Genomic DNA, 21,557 nt, shown 5'->3' with positions numbered 1-21,557 from the left:
ACAGTAGTAGTGATAGTATTAAGTGCTTATTTTGTGAAGATCACAGTTTAGTGCACTGGGCAAGAATACACAGGTGGGAATTAGACATGGTCCCTGTCTTTTAGGGGTGGGGATCACAATCTAGGAAAAGTATGAGTGACTCTCATTTGGACCTTCTGTTTACCCCAGGAATCTGCATGTTATGCTAATGTTTACTACTTGAAGCTTTTGGAGAAGGGATATGGTGGAAAAACCAGGTGAAGCAAAAGATCAGAAAAAACTAAATCCCCCTAGGTGGTGAACATGTGATTGACTGCCAATGTGTCATTTCACAAAATGTGGTGAGGTAAGGGCCCTGTGGCCTCAATACACTCTCTGGTTTAAGGTTTAAATGTCCACCTTTATGAACTGGCCCCAGCACCCTGTAAGAAATTAGGGTCTTGTTTCAACACCTAGTGACCTATCATTTGGGCTGAAGGTGAAGCCACCTACCTTGCAGACCAGGCAAAGGTTCTCTGCAACAATTCAGACCTAAAGTAATTGGGCTGGAAGCAGCAAAAAACAGACAGCCACTAGTGAATAGTTCTAAACTTCTTTATTTGCCAAGTAAATCTCAAACCTAAAACAGAAGTGAAGGTGTGCCCACAGTTAGTCCTGGGAAGACCCACTGGGGAGTTAGAATTCCACGTTTGTCACCTTTTATAGTTGCAAAATAGTGTATGTATTTTGTATGTTCTCCAAGTAAACTCTCATGCATAGGAAACTTATAAAGGGTGGCACTGAGATCATGTTGCAATCAAAGGTATTAGGTTACTGAAAGGAAAAGCTGAAGCAAGCGAAAGGGGATTGGATCTCTGAAATCGTCTTCTTAAACACTGCTGAAACTAGTTAGGTGAACCCTGAGCTGAAAGTCTTATTAAAATCACATCTCCTCCAAGAGGTCTTCCCCGTCTAAGCCCTCATTTTTCCTATTCCTTTCTCCCTTCTGTATCGCCTATGCACTTGGATCTGTACCCTTTAAACACCTGATATTTACCCCACCTTCAGCCCCATGGCACTGTCTCCCCATCTAGACTGTAAATTCCTGGTGGGCAGGGAATGTGTCTACCAACTCTGTTGTATTGTACTCTCTCAAGTGTTTGGTATAGTGCTCTGCACACATTAATCACTCAATAATACCACTGATTGATAGGGAGAGCTACATCCAGTAAATAAGAAAGTCACATGATGGCAGACTGCCCAGGGCCTGGAGACCTGGATAGCTCTCAGATCAGTAGATGCCCTTGTCAGGGGCTACATGCCCCAAGACACAGAGACAGATGAACACAATGATCATTGTCTCTATATGTTGCCAATTTGTACTTCCCAAGTGCTTAGTACAGTGCTCTGCACACAGTAAGTGCTCAATAAATACAATTGATGATGATGATGAATGATGAAGAATTTAAATGCATCTCTCCAAGTCTCAGATTTCCTCCCCACAGCTCAATGCTTTCACGATTGTAAACTCATGACTTACACTGGTCAACTGTCTCTCTGGGAGGGAGAGCGAACACTAAAAAAATCCAGGCCCAGCATCCTACCACAACTTCAAAGCATTGTGACTGGAGGTCCTCCTCATCTGTCACTCACTCTAGTCAGTAGATTATTCCCTTCTGTGACTTCTATCCTCCTCCTGAGAGATCCATGAAAGGTACTGGGGGACAAGTGTCAGATATACTTTTCTACTTCTTGTGAATTTATCGGTTATTGAATCACTCAATTTGGTTTATCAATAGCTGACACTTTTGCTAATTATTAGCTCAAATCATTTTGGCTAAAAAGTATCCTGCCAGTATCTCTAAGAAATAAGAATTAATGTTTAGAGAAAAAAAAAAATCCTCCCTTTCCCGACCTGGAATCCTCACTCTAGGGCACAATGTCCATTTTATCTCTGTGTTTCCCAGGTCTGAGGCTTATATACAGGAATGTCTTTGTCGCAAAGTGAAGGGAGCCCCTTAATTATGTCGGCTGCTTTTTCAGCTATCATAATGGTTGGTGCATTGAGATTTCCACTCACAATGCTGGGCATTATGGAGGCATCTACGACCCTCAGGTTTTCCACCCCAATGACCCTTGTCTGATGGTCGACCACAGCAGTGGGATCAGAGGGCTGGCCCATCTTACAGGTACAAGAGGGATGGTAAGCGCTATCTCCCTTTTCTCTGACAAAAGCATCTATCTCTTTGTCTGACTTAACGTGATCTCCTGGCTGGAGCTCTGGACCCCGGAATGGTTCCAAGGCTTTCTGTGCAAAAATCTCTCTGGTGAGCTTCACACACTGACGGAATTCCTCAATGTCTGTTTCTGCAGAGGGAAAACCAAAGTGAGACACCGCAACGAGCAGAGTCTTGTGCAAAATCCATATGCAAATAGAATATGATGTTACATTGAACAAAAGCTACCTGCTTCAGCAAGCACCTTTACATAGACACCTTTCTTTCAAGCAGCTCAAAGTCCACATAGATATTTTAATTAATCCCCTCAACATTTAATTGAATTAGATAGGGACCAAACTATTAGAATCCTCATTATTTCAGGGAAGCATTTAAGGTCCAGGGATAGAAAATGAATTGCCCAAGTTTACAGTTATTCTAAACAGAGACCCAGGCTACCACTCCCTTTCCAGAAAGTGCTCTTTCTACTAAATCTGATTGTCTTTATATAATAGTTTTCTATGTACTTAGTAGAATCACTGCACATACAAAAACCCCCCACGGGGGTGGTTTAAAATGCAAACAGACATCTAGTATTGTGTAATTGGTTGCACTGAAAGTCTAAACTGTCAAGGAATTCAAAAGAAAATCCTGTCCTAATGGGAGCAGGCTCTTGGTTTTAGGAATATTTAAAAAACTATTTTTATTGTGCAAAATTACTACTTCTGAAGCTCTGTCAGGAAAGCCCAGTTTGCAGCCTGGCAAGGTCTGCTAGTTTTGCAGTCCAGAATCTGATGGACTATTTTGTGCAACATGGCCCAGGAGACAGAGAGAAAAGATAGTCATGTGAGTGCCAAGGTTACTTTACTAAAATCTAATTCAAATGCTGATTTTTGTAAAGAGCCATCTTCAATGCTGGAGTCCCGCTTCCTGCTGAAGGACAAAACAGCCTCCCCTCGGCCACCTGACCCACATTTTAAACTCAGGTAAAGTTGGAGCCCTCTAGGCCGGAAGCAGGGAAGAGCTGAATGATTACTCCTTTGGTAATGACTCCCTGCTCTTCGTCTGTTGTTGTTCTATATGGAACTTGGGCTGGGAGTCTTTGCCTGTGTATGCACACCTTCCCTCCAGCTCTAGAGTGTGAGCCAGGAACCTGCCTGAATCGATATTCTTGTAACCTATTCCAGGGTTTAGGACAGTACCCTGAACAATATAGGTACTTAAAAGTCCAAGCAAGCTACCTAGTCATAAAGGCCCTCTGACTTTACCTGTTGACAAGTAGTTAGGCTCAATAATGGGATGCTCTCTTGGGTCAGCACTTTTCAGTTTTAGCCAGCCCACACTTGTGCTCCTCATTGCTCCGACATGGACCTAGAAACCATTCAGAGAAATTTGCCATCTGAATGACTTTCGTGCACATATTGTCTCTACAAAGTAACACTAGCATGCTGGGTTAAAGGAAATGAAGGGTGAATAATGATTAAATTAACCTCTCAATGTGTAGAACCTCTGAGAATGCCTCTTGTCAAAAGTCCTCAGGCCAAGATGAGACCTAATTTATGGATGATATTCCCCCAGATATTCCCCACATTATAATCTTCAAATACATACACTTAAAATAAAATAAAATTTTAATACTTAAAATAAAATGCATTTTACTACCTCATGAAGAAGTTCTGTGAGTTTCGTTATCTATGCTTATTCATTCATTCATTCAATCGTTTTTATTGAGCGCTTACTGTGTGCAGAGCACTGTACTAAGTGCTTGGGAAGTACAAGTCGGCAACATATAGAGACGGTCCCTACCCAACAATGGGCTCACAGTCTAGAAGGGGGAGACAGACAACAAAACAAAACATGTAGACAGGTGTCAAAATCGTCAGAACAAATAGAATTAAGATTAGAATTTGTTGTCAGTTATGTAAGTATCAGCATTTACTGTTACAGCTAGAGTGACTGGAGTAGCGTAGATAGCTACTCCATACCTCTCGGTCTTTGCTCCTCCCAAGCCCACCTTAGTGCAGGGCAGGGCCCAGAGTAAGCATTAAATAAATACTATTGATTGGGTGCCCATATACCGTTACTACCACAACTACTACTTATCCCAAAGGGAAGTTATCTCTTTTGTGCTCTGAAACAAGCAGATTGAATGAGCTCAAATGCTTCTCATGACAACGGCTGGAGCATTAATGGTCTCTTTCCCTGTTATACTGTAAAATTCTTGAGGGTTCTGTGATGTCCCCATGGTACTAGTATTTAACTACCCTGTGTACTTGATATTAATCAGTACTAATTACATTAGAAATTTTTCTGTAGGAATGCAGAGTTCTGGAAATTTCTTTGAGAAAAAGCATTGATATTACTAGTCCCTGATTAGAATGAATACATTTTTCCTTCTATAACTATAAAAGCAATACTAATGATAAAATAGCTAAGAAACTTGCTCACTGTTCTTCTGTATTTCCAATTTTCATCTGCTCACCTGGTAAGCTTCCTGCTGGGATGGAACCCGGCCATGATCAATCACTTGAGAAGGCAAAAAATGGAACTGAATGTCTGGGTGAGTAACTCCAGGTCGGCTCCTAATGAAGCCACCAGTTTCTAAATGGGCAGTAGCTCCATCCCCTGCAGAGAAAGGGAAAAAAATGACAGAAGAAATTCAAAATACACTATGTTCTGATGGGGAACATTGTGCCCATCTGATTTTAGATCCACTTCTTATGTAATTGGTGCACAGTTCAAAAGGAAGAAGAGTAATGTTCAATGATCCTGTTGCTCTTTTCCATGTATATAAGCCAGGTGGATTAATTCAAACCTCTCCCCTGCTCCCCGCCCCTCCCCAAAAAATCTACTTTACGATCTGAATTATCCATTTGGGGTTGTCTACCTAGATCAAGTCACTAAAATAATTGCTCAATCTCCCACTTCAGTTGGACCATTTAGACCCAGGCAACAGTGTAGTCATTACTGAGTCTTGAGTCTTTACTGTCCAAATTTGGTAGAGGACTGAAGCAATTACCTCACAGAAAAAAAATTGTCATCTTATGCTCTGGGTACACTACTAGAGATTTTCAAATCCTCATATGTATTTAGCAGCGCAGGTCAGCAGAATCATCACCCAGGCCAAAACTCAGATACATTTCAGCATCAGTCAAGAGTTAAACCTGAGGACACAGTCTCATAGGGGAAAAACCTTGCATTACCACAAACAAATACCTTTCATCTAATAATAATAGTGACATTTGTTAAGTGATTACTCTGTGCCAAGGACTGGAGTAAATACAATCAGCTCAGGGACATGGGGCTCATGGGGAAAGGGCTGGAGAACAGGTATTTAAGAGATGAAGAAACTGGCCAAGAAAAGTTAAGAGCCCTGCCCAAGGTCACAAGCAGGCAAGTAGAGGGACTGGCATTAGAACCCCAGTCTCCTGACTCCCATCCCTGGGCTCTTTCCACTAAGCCAACGTTGCTCCTGAATTAATTATGATGAAAAGAAATAGTTGAAGATCTTCTGTCCACTTTAGTTAAACTGGAGCTGCAGCTAATTCCTGGTAAGAGAATTTTAGTTGCTGATTAGTTCCCCCAAACAGAAGTTTAGCCCCATGCAAATAGGGCCCAGGATTCATTTTGTTCAAATACCATACAAACCTAAAATGCTGTTCATTTTTAGGAATTAAAACCCCATGCAAATTTCCTAGGATGGTCAACCTGTTGTTGCTCTTCACATATTTGAGAATAAAACTGTACTTGAATAGTACCTAACCTTCAACAGAAAGCATTTTATAAATATTTCATGGAAGCTAGATCATTTAATATATTATCTTACCTGTATATTTCCAGAGCCACTCCAAACCAATCTGAACCATCTTAATAGGCTTCTGTGCTTTGTAAAGAGTAAGGGGGCGAGTGCACTGCTGCTGAACGTACAATTCTAAATGGTCTTGAAGGTTCTGGCCCACTCCTATTATTGGGGAAAAGAAAAAAGGCATTTTACAAAAAATTATAGTGAGGGCCTTTGTACTACTCATCAACAATAAGTATACTAGAGAGCTGTCCTTCTGTTCAAGATGACGCTGTTAACAGTGAGATTTTATCCATGAGTGAGTGTCACTGAAAAAGAACCTCATGTACACTTGCCCATTTTAATCTATGAGGATACAGTAGTGCACTTTTTCTAGATCCTTGCCTTTCAGGAAAAGCTTTGCTCGGGCACCAGTGGTTAGAAGGGGAAAGATGGTTGAATGACACTGCTGTCTCTTCTTTAGCATGAGATTGTTAGGATTCTAGTTTAGGGTTTGGAAGTAAAATGGGGGAAAAGAACATTCTACTATCAGCAGGACATGTCTTGGACTTATTTTTGCAGTAGTGGTGATGGTTTGTGTTGAGCCATGCAAACCCTCCTGGTCACCCTGTGCCCAGTGGCCAGCATTTCAAGATGGATGGTAGGGAAAATGAGGGCCACCTGTGAGCACAGCACTGTACTAAGCACTTGGAAGATACAATATAATAGAATTGGTAGACACATTTCCTTCCCATAACAAGCTTACAGTCTAGAGGATCATAGAATACAGTATCTCTGAGACTTCAAGAGCAGCAGACAGTACTGTGCTCTCCAGTCTTTGATTCATTCAATCACATCTATTGAGCTCTTATTTTGTGCAAAGCACTGTACTAAATGCTTGGGAGAATACACTACAACAATGAACACAGACATTCCCTGCCTACTATGAGTTCACAGTCTAGAGAGACAGACATTAATATACATAAATAAATAAATAATTGAATAAATAAATTACCAATATATACATAAGTGCTGTGGGTCTGGGAGGGAGAATGAATGAAGGGAGCAAGTCAGGGTGACACAGAAGGGAGTGGGAGAAGAGGAGAGAAGCACTTAGAGAAGGCTTCTTGGAGGAGATGTGCCTTCAATAAGGCTTTGAGGTGGGGGAGAGCAATTACCTGTCTGATATGAGGAGGAAGGGCACTCCAGGCTAGAGGCAGGATGTGGGCGAGAGGTCGGCAACGAGCTAGACGAGATTGAGGTACAGTGAGAAGGTTAGCATTACAGGGACAAAGTGTGTGGGCAGGGTTGTAGTAGGAAAGTAGCAAGGTGAGGCAGGAGGGGGCAAGGTGATTGAGTGCTTTAAAGCCAATGATGAGAAGTTTTTGTTTGATGTGGAGGTGGATGAGCAACCACTGGAGTTTCTTGAGGAGTCGGGAAACATGGTCTGAACGTTTTTGAAGGTAAATGATCCGGGCAGCAGAGTGGAGTATGGACTGGAGTGGGGTGAGACAGGAGGTAGGGAGGTCAGCAAGGAGGCTGATTTAATAATCAAGGCAGGATAAGATAAGTGCTTTTATTAATGTGGTAGCAGTTTGGATGGAGAAGGGGTGGATTTGAGCGATGGTATGAAGGTAAAAGCGACAGAATTTAGTGATGGCATGAATATATGGGTTGAATGACAGAGATGAGTCAAGGATAACACCAAGGTTTCAGCTTGTGAGACAGGAAGGATGGTGGTGCCGTCTACAGTGATGGGAAGGTCAGGGAAAGACAGGGTTTGGGTGGGAAGATAAGTTCAGTTTTAGCCATACTAAGTTTGAGGTGACGGGAGGACACCCAAGTAGAGATGCCTTGAAGACAGGAGGTAATACAAGACTGCAGAGAGGGAGAGAGATCAGAGCTGGAGATGTAGATTTGGGTACCATCTGCACAGGTATGGTAGTTGATGCCGTGAAGCGAATGAGTTCTCCAAGGGAGTGGGTGTAGATGGAGAATAGAAGGGGACCCAGAACTGAACGTTGAGGGACTCCAACAGTAAGGGGGTGAGAGGCAGAGGAGGAGCCCATGAAAGGGACTGAGAATGAGCAGCCAGAGAGTTAGGAGGATAAACTGGAGAGGACAGTGTCAGTGAAGCCAAGGTTGGATAAAGTTTCCAGGAGAAGGGGGTGGTTGACAGTGTTAAAGGCAGCTGAGAGGTCAAAGAAGATTAGGATGGAGTGGAGGCTGTTGGATTTGGCAAGAAGATCATTGGTGACCTTTTAGAGGGCTGTCTCTGTGGCATGAAGGGGACGGAAGCCAGATTGGAGGGGATCAAGGAGAGGAACTTGAGACAATGAGTGTAGACAACGCGCTCAAGGAGTTTGGAGAGGAATGGTAGGAAGGAAATGGGGCAATAACTGGTGGGAGCTGTGGGACCAAGGGAGGGTTTTTTTAGGATAGGTGAGACAGGTGTATGTCTGAAATCAGTGAGGAAGAAGCCATTAGAGCATGAACAGTTGAAGATGACTGTTAGAGAGGGAAGAAGGGAGGGGGCAAGGGTTTTGATAAGGTGAGAAGGAATAGGGTCAGATGCACAGGTGGAGGGGGTGGCTTTTGAGAGGAGGCAGGAGATTTCCTTTAGAGATACTGCTGGGAAAGATGGAAGAGTTGAAGAGGGGGCCGGAAGGGAATAGACAGGGGAGGGGGAGGGGCAATTTTAGGGAGCTTATGCCTGATAGTGTCAAATTTTCTTCATAAAGTAGGTGGCCAGGTCACTGGGGACAAGGGATGGGGGAGGTGGGGTGGGGGGGCAGGGGGTTTAAGGAGGTAGTTAAGCACGTGGAACAAATGGGAAGGGGCATGGATGTCAATAAGGTTGGAGAAATAATTTTGCCGGGCAAAGGAGAGGGCAGAGTTAAAGCATGCAAGGATAAACTTGAAGTGGATGAAGTTGGCCTGATATCTAGATTTCAGCCAGCAGCACTCTGCTGCTCATGCACAAGAACGAAGGAGGTGGCGATCCAGGGCTGTGAGTTAGTGGTATGAGATAGATGAAGGCATAGAGGAGCGAGTGAGCTAAGCTCAGGAGAGAGGGTGGTGTTGAGAGCATCCATAAGTCTGTAACTTCCTTGTGAGCAGGGACTGTATCTACCAACTCCGTTGTATTGTTCTTTTCCAAGTGCTCAGTACCGTGCTCTGCACACATTAAGCACTCAATAAAAAACACTGCGTCATTGCCCTCTCCAACTTCAGAAGCCATCTTGAGTATGATACAGTGCATTAAGAGAATGAAAAAGACATCCCAACCTTTGATTATGAAAATGGTGGCGGGAGGGGAGAGAAATCAAAAGCAAATAACAGGAGCAAGAACAAAACGATTCCCTTTTTTTCCCCACTCAACGCGCCAGACCAGAGGCAGAAGACAGCAGGCACATGAGAGCAGGGCCTCTGCAGGCCTGGGTGGTTTCAGAGGGCAGCACAGCATCATCAGGAAGTCACTTCTCCTTCTGGGAAGATTTGGAAGGCCAGATCCCAGGGACCATTGGACTGACTCCGAAACCACCTGCCACAGTCATCACTCTAATGAAGAAAAACCTCTTCAAAACAAGGGGCACCCAGCATCCACTTCCGGGAGCCATCCAGTAACCCAACTGTTCTCACCCAGTGCTGTGCACCCAGCCAGCCCGTGTAACACAAGAACCACCCCTTTTTCTGGCAATGACTGATCTTGCAGGACCCTGGTCAGAGAGGTTACAATATGGAAGTGGCACTTGTAGAGAGTGAAAGAGCAAAGTAGAAAAGGTTAAAAACCTAAAAAAGATAAAAATCCACACTCTGCACTATACCAGCCATGAAGTCAGGAGCAGAGGAACCATACTTACCGAGAAGCTCCCTTTCCTGTTGCAGGCCAGTAGAACACATAAGTGAGAAAAATGGCTATCTCGTACCCTGTTTACTGCCCTGCTGTTGCCTGGATCTGGTTTGTATGGTATTGTTGAGTGTGACTCACTTCCAATGTACAAGCCATTGACTATTGGAATGTGTTCAGTAATGGAGGTGCCAGTTGTAGATGAGTGGGAAAGAAAAAAAGTAAAATTACATTATGCGCAGTAGATGCACGCTAAAGCAAACATGAAACTTCACACTCTAAAAATAAAACCTGTGGTATTAGTTAAGCACCTGCTATGTGTCAAGCACTGTACTAAATACTGGGGTAGTAGATATAAGACACAGTTCCGGTCCCATATGGGGCTCCCAGTCTAAGTAGGAAGGAGAATAGGTATTGAATCCCCATTTTACCATTTTACAGATGAGGTAACTGAGGCACAGAGAAGTTAAGTGACTTGCCTAAAGTCACACAGCAGACAGACAGCCGAGCTGGGATAAGAACCCAGGTCCTCAGACTCCCCAGGACCGTGTTCTTTCCCTTTAGGCCAAGGTATTTACCACTACTTCATGTTAACCAGAAGACATGAAGCAGAGGAACCAAGCTTCCCCCAAAGCCCCTACTTTCTCCTGGGCTAAGGCAGGGGGACTGGGGCTGGAGAGAACTGCAGTGGCTGTTTAAACCCCATGAGACCAGTTTATACAGCCACTATGCTGCTCCCAAGGCGTCTGTCCTCTGCTACTACTACCTGAGTAGCAGCTGTCGTGGCCCAGCCAGCCCTTTTTGAACTAGTTGATGAAACTGCTTCCACTAGGCTGGTGGCTGTGGAAGCAGCAACAAATGGTGGAAACGGCAAAGCAACAGAGGGAAAGCATAAACAAACCTAAACAGAGAAGGGGCTCACTCTGCCCGCTGCCCAGCTCTGGGTCCGAGTTTAAGAGGCCGCCTCGTCTTCCCTTTGGTTGCCTCAATCCTACATTCCCCTCCCTGGTGACAGCCCATTGATAACCAGTGTGGACACAAAGAAAACTTCTTACTCTCCTCTATGTATGCCAGGAGGCATGGGGCAGGGGAACCACACTACCCCTAAAACTCCCATTTCCTGGGCAGGAACAGTGGCATGACACGGAGACTGAAAGAAAAAAAAAAACAAATAGGGTGGCTTACCCTGCTTGATGCCCTCATCGTGCTTGGTCCTAGGTCTTAACTGTATGCTCCAATGTGCCTAGTACCATGTTCTGCACACAGACTCTCAATAAATACTGATGATGATGATGCTCATAAATAGCCCCTTACTGAACTGTTGCACTTGCTACCAACAGCACCTGGCACCATTTTCATTTCGCTCTGTCACGGCCATCTCGATGTATCTGTTCTAAGAGCGTCACCCCATTTCCGAATGCAGACACCAGGCGGACCTGTCTTCTGCTGCTTTCCACTGCTGTCACATGAGAGGTTTTGCTTCATTGTGTCTTTGAAGAGTTTCTTCTGTTCACCTTGCTTATGATTATCCCATTTCAGCTCACCGTGCAGCAGCTGTTTGCTTATCCTCGTGCTGTCCACTCACTTCACATGTCTCACCTACTGAAGGTGTGATGCGAAGAACATTACTCCAATGCTGGTACATTGGTCCAGGACACAGCTGTTTGTGATCCTGCCCTATTTAATGCCAAGTTTCATATATAGATGACAAAGAAAAACTGATTCTATAATCAGCTGTGGTGTTTGGTGTATGTCCCAAGTTTCAAAGCCATATAGAAGATTGGATGCAACAATCTTGGTCTGAAGGTTGATGCCACAGTCATGCCACACTCCAAGGTTTCTGTCTTCCAAGGTTTTCTATCCAGGTAGCAGAATTCCATGGCACCGATCAGTTTTGTGTCATATGGAGATCCTTGACTATGTGTAGTGTCTGCCAAACGCAGACTATTATGTTACTCTTGTCTTCATGCTGTTAGTCCAACAAAGTGCTTCATTGATAGTGTGAAATGGTTCATAATCACCAGCAGTTCTCCTCTGTACATGCTTCTATAGCTCAGTCTTTGGGCTATAGGACCGTCTGTATGAATGATTTAAGGATTTTTCAATGATGCTCTCAACCTGTTGAGTTGAATTCATTTCCCAGAGGACAGGAATACTATTCTGACATCAGCTTCTCAAGACTTGGTTGCATCCTTGAGCATGACTGCATAGAACAGGATGGAGAAGTATTGTTTCTGGGTGGAAGAGAGGGAAGAATTAAAGCCGATGAGGATGAATTTGCAGTGGTTGAGGCCAGCCTGGTGTCTGGATTTCCGCCGGCAGCATTCCACAGCTCAAGCATAAGAGCGGAGAAGGCATACTGTGGTTGGTTGTACGAGATCAGCGGAGGGACAGAGAAGTGAGTGACTTGTTACCTCGAGAGGGTGGTGCTGAGGGTGTGGATTTGTTCCTCAAGAAAGGGTAGTTTGGGTGTGGAGACCAAATGGGGCTTGATGTCTTTGGAAAACTGGAGGGGGTTGAAAGATCAAAGGACTCTGTCTGGGGAATAGGACAGATCTGCAGGGAGAGTTTGTTGTGGGGGGAGAGAAGGCAGGTCAGAAGGTTGTGATCGTAGAGTGGAATTTCAAAGTTCGCGAGGTTAGATATTGTACAGTAACTACAGACGATGAGATCGAGAGTGTGCCCAAGTGGGTGAGGTGGGGTGAAGCAGGAAATCAGTGGAAACCCCACGATAGTTTCCATAATCATATCTCTAATCTTTTGTCTGTTTGAAATATTTTTTTTAATCTTGTTCATTTGGCTTTTTTCCTCATTAGACTAGGCATTACTTTCTAGTGGTGTACTAACTGAGATGAACTAGCAATATATTAACAAACCAAGACCAAATTAAAGTCTGATCAAAAAAGGCCCTTTTTCAAATAAACTCTAGTGAATTATATTCAAAGAGAAAGTCAAAAACCTATTGTGAAAGTGCAATAAATAGAATGCATTCTGGCTCTCTGAAAAACATACTGAAGGGGTAGGATATCTCTCACATAGGATCTAGCTATAAGCTCTTGGGAAAAAAACAGTGATAATTCTTTACAGCAAGATCATACCAACCCCTATGCTTGGGAGCTGTAGCTTTTGTAGCTGCCTTTTGTGTTTAATATGCTACTATCACAGATTATATCCATGAGTGTAGATGTGACCAAAAAGACCGACCTGTGACCAGCAATCCATTTCACACATAATATCCACTGCAAGTAAAGATGCATAAGCAAGGCAAAGATCTATTTGCCGAGCCTGGATCCATGGAATACAGAATCAAATACCCTCCAACTCTTAGAAGGCATTCTGTTACACAGGGTAGGGACCGTCTCTATATGTTGCCAACTTGTACTTCCCAAGCGCTTAGTACAGTGCTCTGCACACAGTAAGCGCTCAATAAATATGGTTGAATGAATGAATGAATGAACCTATACCCAAACCTTCAAAGCAAAACATACATCATACTGACAGGTGTACTGAAGAAAAAAGTCAAAGGAAATAAAATTACCAGGAAGATGGCAAACAACAGGGATCCCTAGTTTTTTAAGGTCATCTGCATTCCCAATTCCAGACAACATCAGCAGCTGGGGGGAGTTTATGGCACCTCCACTGAGAATCACTTCTTTATTGGCATAAGCCTGGAAAATAATAAAAGTAACACCCACATCTGATTATGACAGAAAAAATATCCAGGTGAAAATTTCCAAAGATCATATTCCCAAGTATGTTTGCTACTTTAAAATCAAGAGCAGTTTCTTTTCCTATTGAAATATGCTTATCGCAGTGTGGACTTTAGATATAATCACATAAGACAGTAAACGCCTCAAAGGCAGAGACCATTTCTTTTCCTTTTAATTGTTCTCTCCCAAATGCCCAGTACTGTGCTCTATATTCAACGGACAATCAATAAATAGTACTGGTGATGTACAATTAATATACTTCAGGCATTATATAAGTATCAAATAATCATAAAAATGAAGTGATTTTATAATATTTTCAGTCAGTCAAGTTTAACGCATTCATTCTAAAACTGCTTCGTGCAGTCTCTGTTTCTCTGCTGAAGAAATAGTGTGGCCTTGTGGAAATTGGAAAGGACCTTGAGACAGCTGGTGTAGACAACTCGCTGATGGAATCTGGAGAGGAATGGTAGGAGGGAGGTGGGGCGATAACTGGAGGGAGCCGTGGGGTCAAAGTAGGGTATTTTTAGGATTGGAGGGTAGGGCATGAGCATGTTTGAAAACTGGGCTCTATTCCTAGCTTTGCCCTTTGCCTGCTATGCGTCCACAGGCAAGTTACTTAACTTCTCTGTGCCTCAATTTCCTCATCTGTAAAATGGGGAATACACACCTCTACTCTCTGTGTGGGGCAAGGACTGATTTGGTTACGCTTATGTCTATATCATACATATCATATCTATCAAGCTGATCTCCCTAAAAACCTCTCCTGCTCCTCTCCAGTCCCTCCCTCCTCTTGCCCCTTCTTCAACTAACCCATCTTTCCCAGCAGTATCTCAAGAGATCCCCTGCCTTCTCTCAGAATCTACCTCTTCCACCTGTGCATCCCCTCGTTCCCCCTTTTCTTCCCTCTCTGACAGTCATCTTTGACAGTCTGCTCTCCAATGGCTTCTTTCCCAGTTTTCAAACACGCTCATGCCCCCGCCCTGGCCCCAATCCTAAAAAAACCCTCCCTTGACCCCATGGTTCCCTTGAGTTATCATCCCACCTCCCTCCTACCATTCCTCTCCAAATTCCATCAGCGAGTTGTCTACACGCGCTGTCTCAAGGTGTTCTCCGATTCTCTCTTTGACCTCCTCCAATCAGGCTTCCATCCCCTTCACTCCATAGAAACCGCTTTCTCAAAGGTCACCAATGAGCTCCTGCTTGCCAAATCCAATGGCCTCTACTCCAACCTAATCCTCCTCAACCTCTCAGCTGCCTTAGACATTGTCAACCAACCCCTTCTCCTGGAAACCTTATCCAACTTCAGCTTTGCTGACACTGTCCTCTCCTGGTTCTCCTCCTATCTCTCTCTGGCCACTCATTCTCAGTCTCTTTCGCAGACTCCTCCTCTGCCTTCTACCCCCTAACTGTAGGTGTCCCTCAAGGTTCAGTTCTGGGTCCCCTTCTATTCTCTATCTACACTCACTCCCTTGGGGAACTCATTTGCTCCCATGGCTTCAACTACCACCCCTATGCAGATGATTCCTAAATCTACATCTCCAGTCCTCCTCTCTCTCCCTCTCTTCAGTCTCACATTTCCACCTGTCTTCAAGACATCTCTGCTTAGATGTCCTGCCATTACCTCCAACTTAACATGTCCAAAACAGAACTCCCACCCAAACCCTGTCTGCCCCAGGCTTTCCCATCACTGTAGACAGCACCACCATCCTTCCTGTCCCACAAGCCCATAACCTTGGCATTATGGACTCATCTCTCTCATTCAACCCACTTATTCATTCTATCACTAAATCAGCCCCTTCCTCTTCATCCAAACTGCTACCATGTTAATCCAAGCACTTATCCTATCCTGCCTTGTTTACTGTTTCAGCAGTCTTGCTGACCTCCCTACCTCCTGTCTCTCCCCACTCCAGTCCATACTTCACTCTGCTGCCCGGATCATTTTTCTACAAAGATGTTCAGCTCATGTTTCCCCATACCTCAAGAACCTCCAGTGGTTGTCCCTCCACCTCCAGATAAAAAAAACCCACCTTTTCATCGGCTTTAAAGCACTCAATCACTTTTTCCCCTCCTACCTCATCTCGCTGCTCTCCTGCTACAACCTAGCCCGCATACTTCGCTCCTGTAATGCCAACTTACTCACTGTACCTCGATCTCATCTCACCACTGACTTCTCACCCACGTCCTGCCTCTGGTGAGGACCACCGTCCTTCTTCCTATCCAACAATTACTCTCCCAGCTTCAAAGTCTTATTGAAGGCACAACTCCCCCAAGAAGCCTTCCCCGACTAAGCCCTCATTTCCTTTTCTCCCACTCCCCTCTGCCCTGATTTACTCCCTTTATTCATCCTGGCCCCCACCCCCCCCAGGCCACAGCACTTATGTACCTGTCTGGAATTCATTTATTTATATTAATGTCCATCTCTCCCTCTAGACAGGGAATGTATCGATCAACTCTGTTATATTGTACTCTCCCAAGCACTTAGTAGAGTGTTCTGCACCCAGTAAGTGCCCAATACATATGACTGATTGATCTACTCCAGTGTTTAGCACTTAATCAATCAACGGTATTTGAGAAAGTGGGAAAATCCAATATGACAGAGTTGGTACACATGATCCCTCCCTCACAAGCAGCTATTGGTTCTGTAGAGCATCAATAACCAGTCGGGACAACGTAGTGGTAAATCATAACCATTCATCGCCAAAAAGGAGAGAACTTTTTACATACCATCCTCCTCTGTCCATTTTTCACATACTCAACTCCAATTGCTTTAGTCCCTTGAAACAAAATTTTGTTCACAAATGTTCTGACTTCTGCTGATAAGTTTGGATGGGACAAAGCAGGGCGAAGATAAGCACTAGCTGCACTCCATCTCTGACCTAGGGAAAAAAAATGAAATTCTCTAAATGTCATTCATTCATTCAATCGTATTTATTGAGTGCTTACTCTGTGCAGAGCACTGTACTAAGTGCTTGGAAAAGTACAACAGACACATTCCATGCCCTCAACGATCTTACAGTCTAGAGAGACAGTCTAGAGACGTATGCCTAACATGGTTTAAATAGTTCCTATTACACACCTAATCTGCTATTTCAATATTTTAGTGTTTAGTGCGCTGGACTAATTCCTATCAAGTCCTTAATGGTTAAAAAAGAGCCATAAACCAGTCATGGATGAGCCACTGCCTAAAGATGAACTGTCAACAAAACCAGTTATCAACCCTTAATCCTATCTCTAAAACTAGCCTTAGCCCTAACCCTGGTCCTACCCTAGCTCCAGCACTATTCAGATTCTTCTACGATTGAGGTTATGAGCAAATAGATTTGGATTTTTGGAAACAAACAATTGGATTTCCATAATGATTTGGCTTTAGGTTATTTGTCGCTCAGCGGGTGCACAGTTCTGTGCTAACAATCATTCACTCGAGGTCTGAATGGGAAAAAACAAAACAACCCACCACAACCTTAATAGTCAATCACTGATGAAAACCAGTCATTGCCCTAAACCCTAACTCTGCCCTTTACTTTTTTATTAAGATCATTATTGAGTCAATTCTGACATTTGAAATTTTTCAATAAGTGAACTTTTGACATATTCTATGTGATATGTCAATGTCCCCAGAAGGGAAACAAATCATCACAGCTTCTCACCTTCATTTCTGTCACAAAATTACCCTGTCCATAAGGCTGAAACAGAACGGGATCTGCTTATTTGCCTTGGCTCCATTAAGTTGCGTCTCACCTAGCCCCAATCCATCTGGGGAATCCTGGCAGCACTTCCATGTGCCCTACCCCAAAATGTACTAAATCTGAGACATGGTCTTTTGAGACAGAAGCACAGCTTAAATCGGACAGGATCCAGATTCATGTTTCAGAGGGATGAATGCTACATAGTGACTATGACATTCAAATCCATCTTCCTGACATCCTTAAAATACAAAGTCCAGTTTAAAATAGAGAGACCCTAAGATGGCATGACCTACAGATAAACAGCACCATACCTTTGTATATTGTCATATCCATCCATCCAAATCCTTCTTGCTGGAAACCATTCATATCATCAGTGAAAGGGTAGCCAGCCTGCTGGCCAGCTTCCAGAAATGCCTGATGAAGTGGATGATTGGTCTTTCCTCTTGAAACGTGAAGTGGTCCATTTCCACCTCTGTACTGGTTTGGGCCAAGCTCATGGGTCTGTGCCTTCTTGAAATAAGGCAAACAGTGTTCATAGTCCCATCCCACGGCACCTTCCCTATTCCACCTATTATAGTCTTCTGCATGCCCACGAATATACACCATAGCATTAAGAGAGGAAGAGCCTCCCCACACCCTACCACGGGGCCAATACATTATTCTATTGTTCATGCTCTTTTGTGGTGTGGTGTGGTAATACCAATTGTATTTATCATCACAGAGATTATAGGTCAATGCAGCAGGCATGTGAATCTTCCAGGTCAATCTCTTACTACCTGCAAGAAGATCTTTAGGGCCTGCTTCTAGAACCAGTACAGTACTGTTAGGATCTTCCGAGAGCCTATTACTCAGTACACATCCGGCAGATCCTGCCCCAACAATTATATAATCGAAAGTGTTTTCCTTTTCAGAACTAATGGTAGCAAATGAGCATGTCCTTGGTAAATGCTGGCCAGGGAACACTGGAGAATTTTTTAGAACATATGGTTTCATTATGAATCCTGTTGCCTTCCTCATTTTTCTGGCAGACAAGTTCCAGTTTTGCAAGACTTTGAGCAAAGGAGACATTCTTCCGGCCTTGCAAAAGTGTATTTCACAATATGCAGGGTCAAGTAATTTTCCTTGAAATAGAAGGAAAAAAAAAATCTTAAATCATACCAGATACATACTCATAACCTAAACACTCCATTGGCCCAGTCGACCAGTATGCATATCAAACTAAAGAACAGGACATATAGCCATCATCCCTAAGGCTTGGTAGAATATTAGAATTTACTTCTGATTTGTTTGGCTCCCACAAATGGATAACATTTCCCTCCCAAAAGGTTAAATGTCTACTAACTCTGTCGTGTGGCCCAAGCACTTGGTGAGACGCTCAGCGGAGTAAGTACTTAATAAATATGGTTGATTGATGGTTGATTGACAGTACTGATCGCCTCAGGAGAAGAATAAACGCTATAGATAATGCTGAGAATCTAGGAGGCTGCTGCCAAGACTCATTTGTTCATCGAGTGTCTGTACAGTCTGGTTAAATATCTATTACTGTACGGTACTGGTATCCGTTCAGCATGAACTATGTGTCAAACACCGCTCTAAGCGCTGGGGTAGATGTACGTTACTCAGGTTGGACACAGTCCAAGTGGGAGGGAGAACAGGTATTGCACACAAGTAAGCACTCGATAAGTACGATTGAATGAATGAATTTTACAGTTGAGGAAACTGAGGTGCAGAGAAGTGATGTGACATCCAAAGTCACAAGGCAGGCAAGTGGCAGGGCGGGGATTAGAACCCAGGAGCTTCTGACTCCCAGGGCCGCGCCTCGTAGTTACGATCTGGTGCGGGGTGGGAGGGGGTGGGGGGCGTTAGCCCCCCCTGACAAGAGTCACACAGAAGCACGGAACAGAAGCAGACCCCGGCCGGGTCAAGCCTTCGGGGCTCATTCCGGGTCTCAGGCAGAGGGACAGAGAGGCTCTGCAGAGCCAGGTTCCCTCCCCTTCCCTCGGGCGCCGTAACGGCCTTAATCGATCCATCCATGGGATTTACCGATCAAGTGCTGTGTACAGAAAAGCAGCGTGGCTCAGTGGACGGCGTGGCACGGTCAGAGGTCATGGGTTCGAATCCCGACTCCGCCAAATATCTGCTGTGGGACCTTGGGCAAGTCACTTAACTTCTCTGAGCCTCAGTCACCTTATCTGTAAAATGGAGATTAAGCCTGTGAACCCCACATGGGACAACCTGATCACTTTGTATCCCGAGCAGTGCTTTGCACATAGTAAGCGCTTAACAAATGCCAACACTATTATTATTATTATTATTACAGAGCACCGTACTAAGCGCCTGGGTGAGTGCCTCACGACTTCCCCAGCGGCTTTGCCACGAGGGCTCTCGGGCCCTCCCGGGGCAAGGAGAGAAGCTAGGCTGGCGGCGGGGGGTGGCCCCGGCCCCCTCCGAGGGGGAGCCCGTCCTCGGGAGGGGGGTTGGCGGCCAGCACTGCCCGCGGGACTTGGGGGCTCCTCCGCTCCCGCGGGCGGGGAACTACCGCTTCGCCAGGTAGTGGAAGGTCCCCCCACCCCCGCGAACTTCCCTCCCTTTCCTTCCCCGGCAGCGTTAAGCAGACGCCAGCCGAGCGGCACGACCCTCCGACGGGGGAGCGCGACCCGAGCCCCCTACCTCCGCACTTCCTCGCACCGCCTCCTTCATCAACTCCCCGCCCCGCCTCCCTCCCTCCGTCCGACCGACCGACCGACCGACCGACCGTCTCCGGGTTGCGTGACCGTTCCGGCAGTCTAATTGGTCGGTGGCCCCCGCCCTCGCCCGCCCGCCCCAAACTGGGAGAGGAAGCCGAGCTGCACCCCGGCCGCTTTGGGCGCTGCCCAGCCTCGGGGCCGCCTCCCGGTTGCTCTCCTCCGGCGCCCCGGATTGGCTCTGCGCCTTGTCCTACCCTCCTCGGAGAGGCGATATCTACAATCTCTCCTCTCTCCCTTCCTTTCTCTTTCTCTTCTATCTTTTTCTCTCCTATCTCTTTCCGTCCTCTCTTTTTCTCTCTCCTCTTTTTCTCTCCTCTCTTTCTCTGTTTTCTCTCCTTTCTCTTTCCTTTTCTCTCCTTTCTCTCTTCTTTTCTCTCCTTTCTCTCTTTTTCTCTCCTTTCTTTTTCTCTTCTCTCTCCTTTTCTCTCCTTTCTCTCTTTTTCTCTCCTTTCTCTTTCCTCTTTTTCTCTCCTCTCTTTCTCTTTTTTTCTCTCCTTTCTCTTTCCTTTTCTCTCCTTTCTCTCTTTTTCTCTCCTTTCTCTTTCCTCTTTTTCTCTCCTCTCTTTTTCTCTCCTTTCTTTTTCTCTTCTCTCTCTCTTTCCTTTTTCTCTCCTCTCTTTTTCTCTCCTTCCTCTTTTTCTCTCCTCTCCTTCTCTTTTTTCTCTCCTTTCTCTTTCCTTTTCTCTCCTCTCTTTCCTTTTCTCTCCTCTCTCTTTCCTTTTCTCTCCTTTCTCTCCTCTTTTCTCTCCTTTCTCTCCTCTCTTTTTCTCTCCTTTCTTTTCTCTACTCTCTCTCTTTCCTTTTTATCTCCTCTTTTTCTCTCCTTTCTCTTTCTCTCCTCTTTCTTTTTCCCTCCTTCCTCTTTCTCTCCTCCTCCTGTCTTTTTCCCTTCTCTCTCCTCTGTCTTTCCCTCTCTCTCTACCCCCCCCCCGCCAAAAAAAAAAAAAGCCAATGAGGCCCTCCTGTCCTTTACCTTGGTTCCTGCAGCCCCTCCGGGAAACCTGTCCGGCTGGGCTGCGTCCCGGTCGTTCGGGCCAGCCTCGTTAGCCTTCCAGCCGTACCAACATTTGTCAATGATTGACGAGGAGAGTGCTGAATCAGGGCTTGGACCAAACGTGACTGTCCAGATGCCAGACAGCACGAAATACGTGTTGTCCCGATCACTCCAGGGGCCTGTCTGTACCTAATTCAACTCTCTCCCTCTAAAACAGTTCAATATCTGTCCCGAGCAGTTCAAGGCTACAATAATAATGGTATTAGTTCAGCGCTTACTGTGTGCCAAGCATTGTGCTAAGCGCTGGGCTAGATTCAAGGTAATCAGGTTGTCCCACGTGGGGCTCACAGTCTTGATCCCATTTTACAGATGAGGTCACTGAGGTCTCTAGACTGTGAGCCCGTTATTGGGTAGGGACTGTATACATTGCCGACTTGTACTTCCCAAGCACTTCGTACAGTGTTCTGCACACAGTGAGCGCTCAATAAATGTGATTGAATGAATGAGGCCCAGAAAAGTGAAGTGGGTTGCCCAAGGTCATGCAGCAGACAAGTGGCAAAGTCCGGATTAGAACCCACGTCCTCTGACTCCCAAGTCTGTGCTCTTGCCACTAAA

General features: G+C 45.0%; 1 protein-coding gene across 2 annotated transcripts; it reads right to left on the bottom strand.

Moving 5' to 3' along the window:
* Positions 1 to 559: 559 nt before the first annotated feature.
* CHDH (choline dehydrogenase) lies at positions 560 to 20,951 on the bottom strand. 2 transcript variants are annotated; one of them, XM_038772487.1, is made up of 8 exons: positions 20,922 to 20,951; positions 17,513 to 18,322; positions 16,240 to 16,391; positions 13,344 to 13,473; positions 6,001 to 6,135; positions 4,657 to 4,799; positions 3,443 to 3,545; positions 560 to 2,325 (listed from the first exon to the last, which is right to left on the bottom strand). In XM_038772487.1, the coding sequence occupies exons 2-8, from the start codon at positions 18,267 to 18,269 to the stop codon at positions 1,907 to 1,909; spliced, it is 1,839 nt and encodes a 612-aa protein (XP_038628415.1). In that variant the 5' UTR covers positions 18,270 to 18,322; positions 20,922 to 20,951; the 3' UTR covers positions 560 to 1,906. The 2 variants fall into 2 exon arrangements, with proteins under 2 accessions (XP_038628415.1, XP_038628416.1); XM_038772488.1 differs by lacking the exon at positions 20,922 to 20,951 and adding an exon at positions 19,872 to 19,893.
* Positions 20,952 to 21,557: the final 606 nt, after the last annotated feature.

The sequence above is a fragment of the Tachyglossus aculeatus genome, chromosome X1 (genome assembly GCF_015852505.1).
Source record: "Tachyglossus aculeatus isolate mTacAcu1 chromosome X1, mTacAcu1.pri, whole genome shotgun sequence".
NCBI classification, from domain to species: Eukaryota; Metazoa; Chordata; class Mammalia; order Monotremata; family Tachyglossidae; genus Tachyglossus; species Tachyglossus aculeatus.
Note: the sequence above shows the minus strand (reverse complement) of the source record. Positions and strands in the feature narration are given on the sequence as shown.